Here is a 13,920-nt window from a genome sequence, read left to right on the forward strand (position 1 = left end):
AGCGGGTCAAGCGCGTCGGCTTTTATAGATCAGTCGTCGAATGTTCCAGATTAACAGATGGGACCCGCGTGTCTTCCACAAAGTTCTACACTATTCGCATCGCGCATACATGCAATCAGCTAGATTACACAAGTTGCGGTGAAAGACAGTGTACGGAACCATCGATAACATTCCAGAAACTTCTTTTACATGCAGGCGCGTCCTGCGCTGCGCAATAACATTTGTTAGGTGGCCAAGCGTGGTCGCCCGATAAAGATAAGTACACGTGTCAATACAAATAAAAATGGCTATATTGGTTACAAATTCGTTTTGTCTTTTTTGTGTTTGGCTACATTTGAGCTACCTTTTCTCTAGCTTTGGGCTACGCCGCCTTGTCCGACCTGGCAACACTGATCCTCGGCAGTCGCCCGCGGTTTTATGTGTCAAACGTAGTGTAAAACATCCACGCATCCACCGTGTATCTTCTGCTGCATTTCGCCGATGACCGGCGTCGCCGAGCATGGGAGGCTCGTACGATCTGCATAGCATCGTTCGCAACCTGCGCTCAAACAAAGTCACGGACCGCAAAGTACGTGCCTGCGAGCAGGAACCTAACTATTGTTCCGGATTTGCATGCTGCGCGGGAAACATGCCGTGGCTGGAAGAACGAAATAATGATCGTAAAGTGGGCAGTAATGTTGAACCCTTTTAGCTACCGACGAACGCTCAGCCTATGTATTTTTGTCTTTTGAGTAGTGCCGTCAAGTACTTAATGATAGAGCTTCATTACTGCTCACCTTACGGTTCTTTGTTTTCTTATAGCGAGTAGGTACAGCGGTGAACAAACCAGAAAACTGCGCATTAACAAGTGAAATGCTCATGTTTCGTTTGCCGTATATTTTTGCCTTGGCAAACTTGTAAGTTGATGTGGGACTTGCGAAAATATGAACCACTTCTTGCATGTTCGCCAGAATGTTTCAATTCCATGCGATTGGTTAAAGAATTTTGGTGTTGACCAGCTGTTTCCTTTCATGAATACACCACCGATTTATAAGCACCTTCGAGCGCATGCGTCACGTCCAACTACCGCGCGTGATAAGATCGTTCGTGACGCGTCGGTGGTGTGCTTGCTGCAGGTTGGCCTGCATGTCTCCCAAAGAGCCTTGCGTGGCCCAGATTGTGATGTCTGCGTACAGTGCGTGTTGCACCCCGGGAACGGCCTCCAGCTGTGACCAAAATGCACGTCCAAAATTGCTCTCTCTACAGTATGGTCCAATCCCTGAACAACCTGAGATTAGAGCCCTCTGACTTTTCATCAACCAATACCGCCGGTCCGACACAACACTAGGGAAGCCGTGGAAGGTGGGGGACCAGGTGGGCTGCATGGTCTGCCGGGTTTCCAACAAGCTGGGTGGTCTTGCATGCAAAGATGCCTTGCAGCTGGCCAATGCATTTGTGACTAGTCAAATCTTGTATTCGACTCTATTCCGCAAGCATGAGGAGAACGCCCTTGAGGTCATCCTCCGAAAGGTAGTTAACCGGCCCTCGATCTCCTGGTCAGCACCTCTAACCAGCGCCTTCTGGGCCTGGGGATGGTGAATACGTTTTGGGAGCTCTAGGAAGCTCATCTTACCAACCAAATTACACGTCTTCCTCAGACACTATCGGGTCGCATCCTCCTTGCCTGTTTACACCTCCAACCTCTCAAACGGAAGAGCGTGTATGTACGCCACAAGAATGGCGCTATGCCCTGCACGTGCGCCCTCTTCTCCAGATCATGACACGCACATACCATGATGGCAGACGCCTGGCTTGGGTGGAGGGCCTGGCTCGCCATTATGACTACAAACCAGGCGTTTTCTACGTGGACCCCTCCGGACCACACCATAAGAGATGGTTTATGGCCGCGGTGGTCCATGAAGGCAAAACAGTCAACGGCCTTAGCTTTCGCGCTAGTGACATAACATATGCGGAGGGAGTCGCCATTGCGTTGGCTGCATCTGATTCTCGCTCACAAACTGTCATAACCGACTTGTGAGGGGCCTGTCGGAACTACAAACACGGTCAGATTCCATTCCTGGCCTATGGTATCCTTCAATCTAGCTTCCAAGCCGGGGATCCCCACCCCCGATACATTGTTTGGGCTCCTGCTCACATGGAATTAGAGGGAAATGAGGCAGCGGACGCTGCCGCCTGCGCGCTTTCTCACCGGGCTCCTTTCTTCTTTGACCCCGCCAATCAGGACTCCAACCCCAACCCAATCTACTCATTTACAGAAATTACATCCTATTATAAATCCGGCCACAAACTATATCCCCACCCGCATAGAGGCCTCTAAAATGAGGCGGGACGCCTCCTGCTCCCCCTCTTTACCAACACTATGCTGTGCTCAATGGCTGTCAAATATTTCGATCCGGCCTTTACCAGCGCTTGCCCGCACTGTGCGGAGAAGTCCTCGGATCTCTACCACATGGTGTCGGCTTGCCCATCCAACCCTGCTCCCCTCCCCCCCCCCTTTACCCAACCCTACCCAAGAGGCTGCTCTGCTTGGCTGCTCTGCTTGGCTGCTCAAATCCACGGGCCCAAAAGGCCCTAGTTGAGTGCTCTCTGGTGGCGGCTACCGCCACTGGGGTCCCGTACTTGGGCAGCCCCTTCAGGGTCATCTCGAGCATACCTCCTTGTACTTTTTGTACAACCGCTAAAAGTTTTGCACTACCACCACTACCCATTGGTGTGTTCATGAAGATAATTTTCTTGAATGCCTGCCCATTTGCTCCCCAAGAAGACCGTGGTCCACTGTTGCTGCACCCAGTCATTTTATGCCTGTTGTAGCTAGAGCAACCAACCTACACCACAGATGCCACCCGTGGCGGACAGTGCTTTGCTACCACTCGCCACCAAGTGGACGAAAAAAAAAAAGGGTGATAAACCACCACAACAGCTTGATCCGTTCGCATACAAACTGCACCTTTGTGTCACTGGCGGAGCTTGGGAAAACCAGCGGGCCAAATTATTTTGTTGCTCTAGACCTTGCAGGTCGAGCAATAAGCAGTGTATTTAAACGAATTTTTCTCAACCGAGACGCTGTCATTTGTGTGGCGGTAAGCCCTTATTCCCAACCCACGTCTCTCCTGCCCGAATGCCATGCATGTTCTTCTGCTGAGATTTGACTCTGCAGCCGGAGTCAAAGCGTTCCTGTGTCGAACAGTCCAGGCCTACTTCGCCTTGAAGCAAATTATGCACTCCACACGGACGCAAATTAAAGCGGCACACAATCACAGTCTCACTGTTAGTTGGCTTACACTGTACACCACAAGGTGTCTTAACCCGCCACCTCCCAGCTTCGAAGGAAGAACCTAGAGGACGGACAACTTTACCTGGGCACTGCTGCAGCTCCTTGACCGCACCTTGCCTTTTGCATGACGTGCTATAAAATACTTGACATGACCCCATAAGCAATGCTTCTGCAAACTGTGACCGACAATTGGGAAAGGGGCACCCTTCAATGATCTCCGGTATTGGCATTACTGGGCTGGCATTGAAAACATAGGAGCAGATGATGGAAATAAACAGTTGACAGTAGCATTCGGCCTCCATTGTCAGCTTCCTGTGTGCATGTCCAAATTTTCTTGTGCTATGTTTTCCAGTCAGAATGATAGGCCAACTAGCTGAACAGTCAGTCCTCTGAAAGGAATTTTGAGGCGGTAGCATATTTAGCAACATTACACGTGGCCGGCCAAACAGGCCATTGAATTTTTGATAGATTACGTGAACACGTGAGCTCGCTAGAGATTGCAGCCACATGTCTAGTGTGTGTGTCAACGCATTCCAGGCTTTCATACAGCCAAATGGACAAAGAAGTGTGAGCCTTCTCATTTAGCTTTTTGGAAGAAGCACTCTGGGATCGACTGATTGCTGGAATCAGGACGGATTCGATTCCATGCCGTCTTCTTGCCCTGTCAGACGACGAAGTCACCTGGGAGCGAGTATGCAAAATTGCCACCGCTTTGGAAACGGCCCAGAAAGACGCCCGAGAAATGCTACCGCAGGGGTCAACCGCCAGTCCTGCCGACGTTTACTGGCATCGGGAGCCCACCACACAAGGCAGGCGACACGCGACGAAGACCACTTGCAACAAGCAGCGTGCCCCCCAGAACGGTCCAAGGAAGCAACGTGGGAAAGGCATTGTTTGCGCCTGTCATAGATGCAGTGGACTGCATGGGCCAGTGAGTTGTTGTCCTTTTATCAAAACTACCTGCTTCAAATGCTCGAAGCCAGGGCATGTAGCGAAAAGTTGCAAAACAGAGGTCATGCACAAGGTTGAGGAGACCTTGCCGTCAACAGACTTGCTTACTGTTAGCACGACTAACCAAGTTCATAGCTCTCCACCTATTGTGCTTAAAGTAAAAGTAAACGGCAAGGAGATTCCGATGGAACTAGACATGGTACCAGCTGTGACCATAATGTCTGAGAGAGACTTTGATGCAAATTTTCCAAACTACCCATGTTCCACAGACGACGTGCGTCTAGGAGTGTGTAATGGCACTGCACTCAAAGTAAAAGGCTTAGCAAATGTCAATGTATCTTATCAGAACTGAAGCTATGATCTGCCTCTGATAGTTGCAAAGCAAGAAAATGAAGCCTGCATGCCGACGCTTTTAGGTCGTGATTGGATGACTACACTAAAAGTTGACCTGCAGAATGCTGTTCAGCAGTTGCAACGTGACGTGGATAACGTACAGGAGGGCAGGCAGATGGTAGCAGCGGAAGCTGAAAAGAAGTTGAAACAACAGTTGTACGGTGATGTGTTTGAGCCAGGCTATGGTTCTATCAAAGGATTCACTGGTAGTATCCGAATGAAAACCGATGTGCATTCAACTTATTGTAAGGCGAGACCAGTACCATATGCTTTGCGCAAAAAAGTGGAGAATCAATTGAGTGACCTTGAGAAAGCTGGTGTGGTGTACAGAGTCGGGCACAGTGATTGGGCTACACCGCTAGTTATCATGCCAAAGAAAACAGGAAAAGAAATCAGGAAATGTGGGGATTACAGAGTCACGGTCAATCGAGATATTGAACTTGACCACTATCCACTGCCTCTGCCAGAGGACATATTCGCGTCACTGGTTGGAGGGACCGTGTTCACCTTACTGCATTTGTCGAAGGCTTACCTACAGCTTGAGCTGGATGAGGAGGCACAGCAACTGCTCACAGTGAATACAAACATGGGACTTTTCAGGTTCCGGCGATTGTCATACAGAGTGGCAAGTGCACCCGCAATGTTTCAGGCCGTGATGGACCAGGTTTTACGAAACATCCCTGGGACAGCCTGTTACCTGGACGATGTGTTAATAGCAGGTCAAAACCTGACAGAGTGCTATCACCATTCCCAGCAAGTGCTACAAGCGCTCAGTAAGCACGGCATTCATGTAAACGCAGGGAAATGCAAATTTTTCCAAGGAAATGTTTGTTACTTGGGGCATGAGCTAGACAAGCATGGCGTACACCCAGCAGTGGAAAAAGTAAAGGCGATTCGAGACGCGCCAAAACCAAGTAATGTGACTCAGCTAAAGGCATTTTTGGGCCTAGTAAACTACTACGCCAAATTTTTGCCTGACCTAGCAAATGTGCTAGAACCTCTCCATCAACTGTTGCGCAAGGGCAGCACATGGAAATGGTCGAGCCAGTGTGATGCATGTTTCAGTCGCTGTAAGAATTTGATCAGTGAAGACACGGTCTTGGAACTGTATGATATAACGAAGGAAATACAGCTGACATGTGACGCTTCTGCTTACGGCTTAGGCGCAGTGCTGTCACACATGATTAAGGGCGTAGAGTGACCGATCGTGTTTGCATTGCGGACGATGACACCTGCTGAGCGTAACTACGCACAAGTGGAAAAAGAAGCTCTTGCAGTTGTTTTTGGAGTGAAGAAATTTCATAAATATCTGTACAGGCGTACTTTCAGTATAATCACTGATCACCAGTTGCTCACAGTCATATTTGAGGCAAAGTACCACACAAATGCAGTAGCTGCAGCTCGTGCGCACCGCTGGGGAATTTTTCTTGAAAATTACAGCTTTCGTATTTTGCACAGACCAGGAACAAAGATGGTTATTGGAATGCATCATGTAACCGCACAAAAACAAGGGACAATGAAGGAACACACAAGACAGGCGCGGACTTTTCCGCGCCTGTCTTGTGTGTTCCTTCATTGTCCCTTGTTTTTGTGCGGTTACATGATGCATTCCAATAACGACCACCAACTAGCCCGCTTATCCCTGTTGAACAAAGATGGCCAATGCAGATGGATTATCACGCCTTCCACTGCCGGAATTCGGTGACGAGGCAAAAGAAATCTTTTTTTTATTTTTCGCCTGTCAATAAACTCCCCATAACTGCGAAAGACATCGAGCGTGGAACTGTGAAAGATCCAGTTCTCAGTGCTGTTCGTGAAATGGTATGGCATGGATGGCCGCGTGCTGTGGACGCTCATTATCAGCCTTTCTTCATCAGGCTGGACCCTCCCGTGTGTAGCCGTGCGCGGCTTAGCCGTGTCCGGGGAAAGGGGGATCCTGGGGGTTGAGCCGATGCCGGGTGTTTGGACCTTTAAGGCCCCCGGCGGAGGCAACACACCTCTTTGGCCTCTGCTTCACGTAGATGGCACCCCCGGACTGACCCACCCGGGGGACATCGGCAGTAGCCTTTTCCTGTCCTCCTCTCCAATCTTCGTCTTTCTCTCTCGCCTTTTTCATCTTTCCTGTCTTCTTCTCTCTTCCATTTACTTCCTTTCTCCACGGCGGCAAGGGTTAACCTTGTGTATGTGCCCTCCCTTGGGTATAATATATTAGGTTATAGTGGCAGTGTACGGTTGGCGCCTGCAGCCTTACCCGTTAAGTCCTGCAGCATCCCCAAGTTGGGCTCCATGGTGGGTGGCCGCCATTGCTGCTGAAAACATACCAAATTACTATGGGAACACCCACATTTCCCCGCCTACTTGATCGTCACCCTCAGAAGAGGGGACGCACCGAAGACTTAAGCACTTGTTTCAACCGCACGAAAGAGACCTATCCAAAATACCACGTAGTACACAGTGAGAATCCTGAAAAACAAGCTAGATTTATTTCTCCATTCACAGTAGCAAAATCTTTGACCGAAGCCTTAGGGTCAGGTTATAAGGTAACGAAAATGGCAAGCGGAGATCTTCTTGAGATCCCACAGAAAAATCAATACGAAAAGCTAGGCAGTCTGGTGACCTTTGGTAACATACCAATTTCTGTTACACAACACCGAACAATGAATAGCTCACGGGGAGTCGTGTCAGAGGCAGACCTCCTAGACTTGACAGAAACTGAACTCCTGGAAGGCTGGAAAGAACAAAATGTTACTGACGTAAAACGTATTATAATTAGACGAGACAACAAGGAAATCCCCACTAAGCATCTTATCCTCACATTCTCATCCAGCGTACTGCCAGAAACCATCGAAACAGGATACATCAGGTTAAATGTTCGACCATTCATCCCCAACCCTAGACGATGTTTCAAATGTCAGAGGTTCGGCCATGGCTCGCAGAGCTGCCGTGGTCAAATAACTTGTGCAAAGTGTGGAGTCCAGGGCCACCCCTCAGACAACTGCAGTGGCACACCTCGCTGTGTGAACTGCAGTGGTGACCATCCAGCCTACTCACGCTCCTGTCCGAACTGGAAGAAAGAAAAAGAAATAGTTACCCTCAAAGTCAAAGAAAACATTTCATTTAAGGAAGCCCGTAAAAGGTGCTCTCCATTCCACAGCACACCTTATGCTTATGCGGCGCGTCGGGGGGCAGCGTCGCAGCGGCAATCGCCGAGTGCCCTGCCCGCGTGCAGCGAGCAGGCACCTTTGGCTCCTGCCCCCAGGGTGGAAGTAGGTAAGCCTACTCCATCCAACCAGCAACCAGGCCCGGCTACCCTTGGGTTGCCGGCCCACAAGAGTTATCTGCGGCAACCTGCGCTGCACGCAGCGATCCCGCAGGACCGCTAGCGGCCACGAAGGTAGGCGCAGCCGAGGCTGCCTCGACCTCCCCGGCCCCTCCCAGCGCTGGCAACAGCCAGCGCAGCCTATTTCCACGGAGCCCCATCGACCTCCGGGCTCGTGGGCGCAGGGGTCTCGCCTTCCGAGGTGAGACTCTCGGAAAACTTCTCGCTCTCAAGAGCGCGTGTCCGGCGCCTCACAAGAGTCAATGGACACTACACCTATCCTCAAGGCGCACCAGGCGCCTAAGAAGCGGCGAGGTTCCCTCGAACGCTTCAAAAAGAGCAAAACCCCGGTTACAGGGCCTCGCAAGAGCTCTGTAATCTAATTCATCATTTCTGTTTCCGTATACACAGCACCAATTCACATTAAATATGGATACACAAATCATACAATGGAATGTCGGAGGTCTTCTGAGAAACCTTGATGATGTACAAGAACTCATCCACCAACACAATCCAAAAGTGCTGTGTTTACAGGAAACACACCTACAATCGAAACACACAAACTTTCTCCGACAGTATATAACCTTTCGTAAAGATCGCGATGATGGTGTCGCATCATCGGGCGGTGTTGCCATTGTCATCCATAAAAGCGTTGCGTGTCAACATTTACAGCTACAAACGCCTCTTGAAGCAGTGGCGGTTCGGGCGGTTCTCCTAAACAGACTCATTTCTATTTGTTCACTTTACATACCCCCACATTATAACTTAAACAAACATGAATTTCAGTCCTTTATAGACGAATTGCCTGAACCTTACGTTGTTCTTGGCGACTTCAGTGTGCACAGTTGCCTGTGGGGCGACTCTCGTATAGATGCGCGAGGTCGTCTTGTTGAACAGTTCCTTTTCTCTTCTGGTGCGTGCCTTCTAAATAAGAAGGAAGCCACATATTATTGTCTTGCAAACAAAACCTTCTCTTCAATTGATCTCAGCATAGTTTCTCCATCCATACTGCCCGAACTCGAATGGGAAGTTACAAACAATCCTTACGGAAGTGACCACTTCCCCATACTGATAAGAACATGTAAAGAAAACGAATATCCTCCACAAACTCCTAGGTGGAAGATAGACACAGCCGACTGGGAGAAATTTCGAACTCTCACCAGCATCTCATGGGCCGACATTCCATCTTTAGAAATTGATGCTGCCGTGGATTATCTTACATCATTCATAATAGATGCCGCAGCAAAATGCATATCCGAAGTAAGTGGTCTGGCATGCAAACGACATGTACCGTGGTGGAACAGCGAATGTAGGATCGCCCGTAAGAATCAGAACAAGGCGTGGGGGTTGCTACGCGCTTCTCCCACAGCAGAGAATCTTATGAACTTTAAAAAAGTAAAGTCCCAAGGCAGGCGAACCCGCCGACAGGCCAAAATAGAAAGTTGGCACAAGTTTTTATCCAGTATTAACTCGTTCAGAGATGAGGCCAAAGCCTGAAACAGGGTGAATAGGATTAGAGGGCGCCAAACATATTCACTCCCTCTGGTAAACACACAGGGCGATACACTACAAGACCAGGCAGACTCACTTGGGGAGTATTTTGAGAACGTGTCAAGTTCAGCAAATTATTCACAATCCTTCCTCAAATACAAACAAATAGAAGAACGTAAGCCTTTCAACAGAAAATGTCATCAAAATCAACCATACAACCGTCCTTTTAGTATTGCAGAGTTTAGAGCTGCCTTGAGCGCATGCAAGAGCTCCGCACTGGGATCTGACAGAATCATGTATGAAATGCTGAAAAACTTACACAATGACACGCAAGTTACACTACTTACACTTTTCAACACTATCTGGGACTCAGGGTACTTTCCGACCACATGGAAAGAAGCCATTGTGGTCCCTGTTTTAAAACAAGGCAAAGATCCTTCCTCAGTGGCAAGCTACCGCCCGATAGCCCTCACAAGTTGCATGTGTAAGGTATTTGAAAAAATGATAAATCGACGCCTCATCCATTTCCTTGAACAGAACAAAATACTTGATCCCTATCAGTGTGGCTTCAGGGAAGGGCGCTCCACAACTGATCACCTTGTACGTATTGAAGCAAACATCCGTGACACATTTGTACACAAACAGTTTTTCCTATCCATATTCCTCGATATGGAGAAGGCATACGACACAACGTGGCGATACGGGATCTTAAGAGACTTGGCAGAAATGGGCATTCACGGTAATAGGCTAAGCCTCATAGAAAGCTATTTGTCCAATTGCACATTCCGTGTAAAAGTCGGCAATGTACTGTCACGTCCTTTTACACAAGAAACTGGTGTACCCCAGGGAGGCGTGCTTAGCTGCTCGCTCTTTATAGTGAAGATGAACACGCTTCGTGCTTCATTACCTCCGGCCATTTTTTACTCTATCTATGTGGACGACATTCAAATAGCTTTTAAATCCTGTAACCTCGCAGTGTGCGAGAGGCAGGTACAGCATGGTTTGAACAAAGTATCAAAATGGGCAGAGAAAAATGGATTTAAAATCAATCCTCGCAAAAGTTCTTGTGTTCTTTTTAAACGAAAGAGAGGCCTGGTCCCGGATCCTTGCTTAGAACTGTGTGGACAACAAATTCCTATCAACAAAGAGCACAAATTCCTAGGTATTATACTTGACGAGAGACTCACTTTCATTCCACACATCAAATATCTCAAAGAAAAATGTCTAAAAACAATGAACTTAATGAAACTTCTATCCAAGACTACGTGGGGTAGTGACAGAAAGTGTCTAATGAATCTCTACAAGAGCCTAATACGGTCACGATTGGATTATGGGGCTGTAGTGTATAACTCTGCCTCCCCGAGCGCGCTAAGGATGCTGGATCCTGTCCATCATCTAGGTATCCGCCTAGCCACTGGTGCTTTCAGAACAAGCCTGATCGAAAGCCTATATGCCGAATCGAATGAGTGGCCGCTCCACTTACAGAGATCATACGTCAGCTTTACTTATTTCCTTAAAGTGCATTCCATTTCTGAACACCCATGTTTTAATACCATTACCGATATGACGTATGCTACACTTTTCCGCAACCGTCCGTCCATAAGACAGCCTTTCTCGCTGCGTGTGAAGGAGCTTAGCGATGAAATGCATGTCCCACTCCTGGAGCACCGCTTAATGCGCCCACCCAAGCTATTACGTCCTTGGGACTGGCAGGTCATAGAACGCGACGTATCCTTTGTAAAAGTTTCAAAGCATGCTCCAGAGGTTGAAATTCGAATGCATTTGCTAGAACTTCAGTACAAACACTCATGCACAGAGTTCTACGTAGACGCTTCCAAGTTACATGGCGGAGTATCATATGCAGCCGTTGGTCCTTCTTTCTCGGAATCCGATGTACTACATCCAGAAACAAGTATCTTTACGGCAGAGGCCTACGCTGTATGGTCGGCTGTAAAACATATAAAGAAAGCAAAACTCCAAAAAGCCGTTATATATACAGACTCCCCAAGTGTGGTGAAGGCCTTAATGTCACCCTACAAACACAAAAATCCTGTACTTACTGAGGTCTATTCCGACATGTGCAAAGCTTATCTATCTAACCAGCAAATCATCATATGCTGGGTACCCGGCCACAGGGGAATCGAAGGTAACGCTTTGGCAGACCAGATGGCTACGTCAATTGCACTCCCTGCCGTTAATAATACTGCTTTGGTGCCCTTCACAGATCTGAAACCTTACATACGAAAGAAACTGCGAAACCACTGGCAACGCATGTGGGCCGCAGAGATAGATAATAAACTGCACGTTATAAAGCCACAGTTAGGTTTTTGGCCCTCCCCAACAAAATCTCGGCGAACAGATGTCCTATTCTGTCGCCTCAGAATAGGACACACATTTGGCACCCATAATTATCTGCTTACTGGAAGTGAACCTCCAATCTGTGGTAGATGCGGTGAGAGGCTTACCGTCCTCCACGTGCTCCTGGAGTGTCGGGAAGCCGAAACGGAGAGAAAGAAACATTTTCCGCTTGCTTACCATTACAACATCCCTCTACACCCGGCTATGTTTCTCGGCAAGGAACCGCTTTTTGACACCAAGGCAATCCTCAACTATTTAAATGATGTCGTACTACACGTTATATGCCCATTAAATTCATAGAGCATCCTCGCTCCAGAGGATGCCACTGCGATAACAGTTTTGCATAGCACATGCCTCCAGGCCCTTGTTCTTCAAGGGCTCTAAGGAGGCAGCAGTGCTCTAGCATATCTTATAACCTTATATATTTTTACGCATCGTATCATTCTATTTAAATGCATCTTACTGTTCATGGTACACGTCATAAGTCATCGCCATAATCTTATTATATAGATTTTGAGCACTTTAGCGCAACCATTTTTTAAGGCCCCTCTACAGCCACGTCACACCAACTTCATCGAACTCATGATTTCACTGCAAACTCATCAACACGGACATGGCGCTCTTTGGCCATACTTGGCCCTTGCGCCATAAAACATCAAACATTCATTCATTTCTTCATGAGGCGATTTGAACTTTCAGTGGATTGCAGTTGTGTGGTGTGGAACAACAGTGTCGTGACACCACATTCGCTTCAAAGTGAAGTTATGTGTTTGTTGCATGAGCAACACATTGGCATTACAAGGATGAAAGCCCTAGCAAGGTCAATGGTTTGGTGGCCAAAGATTGACAACTGCTTGGAACAAACTGTAAAGCAGTGCGAAATTTGTCAAAGCACAAAATCTGTGGTGCCACTGGCACCGCTTTCATCTTGGAAGTGGTGCACAAGCAGTTGGGAGAGGATACGCCTAGACTTTGCTGAAAAAGAAAAAAAAGATGTTCCTTTTAGCTGTAGATTCCTATTCCAAATGATTGGAAATAAGAGTCATGACGTCAACGACCGCGCAAAGCACGATCGAAACAGTGCGCTTGTTGTTCGCAAGTCATGGCCTATCAACAGAGGTAGTTACTGATAACGGACCGCAGTTTCGTGCAAAAGAGTTTGAGGACTTCCTATTGGAAAACGGGGTTAAGCACACCCTTACTCCGCCATGTCATCCTCAGTCCAATGGTTCGGCCGAATGTGCGGTTCAAACAGTAAAGCAGTTGCTGTTGAAGCAATTGCTGGAAGACCAGAGGAATAAAAGTTCCAGGTCACTGCAGCATAGAATCGATAATTTTCTGTTCGCTTATAGAACAACGCCGCATACATTCATCGGCCAAACACCAGCTGAACTCTTCGTGAGGAGGAAGTTGCGCACAAGGTTGTCGTTATTGAAACCAGATCTGCAGGATGCAATAAATGCCAAATCTGAGAGGAATGTACACAGTGAAAACAAGAGGAGCTCACCCAGAGTATTTTCTGTTAGGTATAGAGTGTTTGTGCGTTCAGTACGTGGGGAACAGGTGAAATGGCGTCCGGGCAAGATTGTGGATGTGAAATCGGCAATGACATACCTTGTGGTTGTGGATGGACAGACGCGGTTTGTGCACGCGGACCATTTGCGACATTGTTGTGTAAAGCCTGGTAATGTTGTGAAAGAAAATGATTTACCTTTGCCACATGCAAGTGAACTGCTTGAAACTGAGTTTCCTTGCACCCGCCTCAAACCGGCTAGTGTTGGATCAGAGTGATGGTTGCCCACTCTCACGTGGAACCCAAAGTGCATCAACGTCGGAACAGAACGATGCTGGTTCACCTGTGCTACCCAGGCGCAGCGCTCGTGATAAGCGGAAGCCGGATCATCTGACGTATGACAGATTCTGATCTGGTTGGAGGGGAAGTGTTGTATTTGTGCAACGTTTATCAAGCGTATTGTCTCTTGTCACTGTGTGCAGCGTATCTGATACACGCGGTCACTGTTCACATGTGCTATTGTATCGCTAGCCAATCGCATGCCTCGGCTGCACTCATGCTCCCTTTATAAGGCGAAGCCACTGAATCGTTGCTGTCTGTTACATTCCTGTTGCTGTCCGA

General features: G+C 48.1%; 1 protein-coding gene across 1 annotated transcript in view; it reads left to right on the plus strand.

Annotated features, from left to right (window-relative positions):
- The first annotated feature begins 394 nt into the window (after positions 1-394).
- The window catches only part of LOC142584535 (uncharacterized), a 714,262-nt gene continuing 700,736 nt past the window's right edge, over positions 395-13,920 (plus strand). Inside the window, exon 1 of the mRNA XM_075694643.1 lies at positions 395-568. Coding sequence (XP_075550758.1) covers positions 500-568 — 69 coding nt within the window. The 5' untranslated portion in view covers positions 395-499. The remainder of the gene's footprint in view (positions 569-13,920) is intronic.

This window comes from Dermacentor variabilis, chromosome 6 (assembly GCF_050947875.1).
Source record: "Dermacentor variabilis isolate Ectoservices chromosome 6, ASM5094787v1, whole genome shotgun sequence".
Classification (NCBI taxonomy): domain Eukaryota; kingdom Metazoa; phylum Arthropoda; class Arachnida; order Ixodida; family Ixodidae; genus Dermacentor; species Dermacentor variabilis.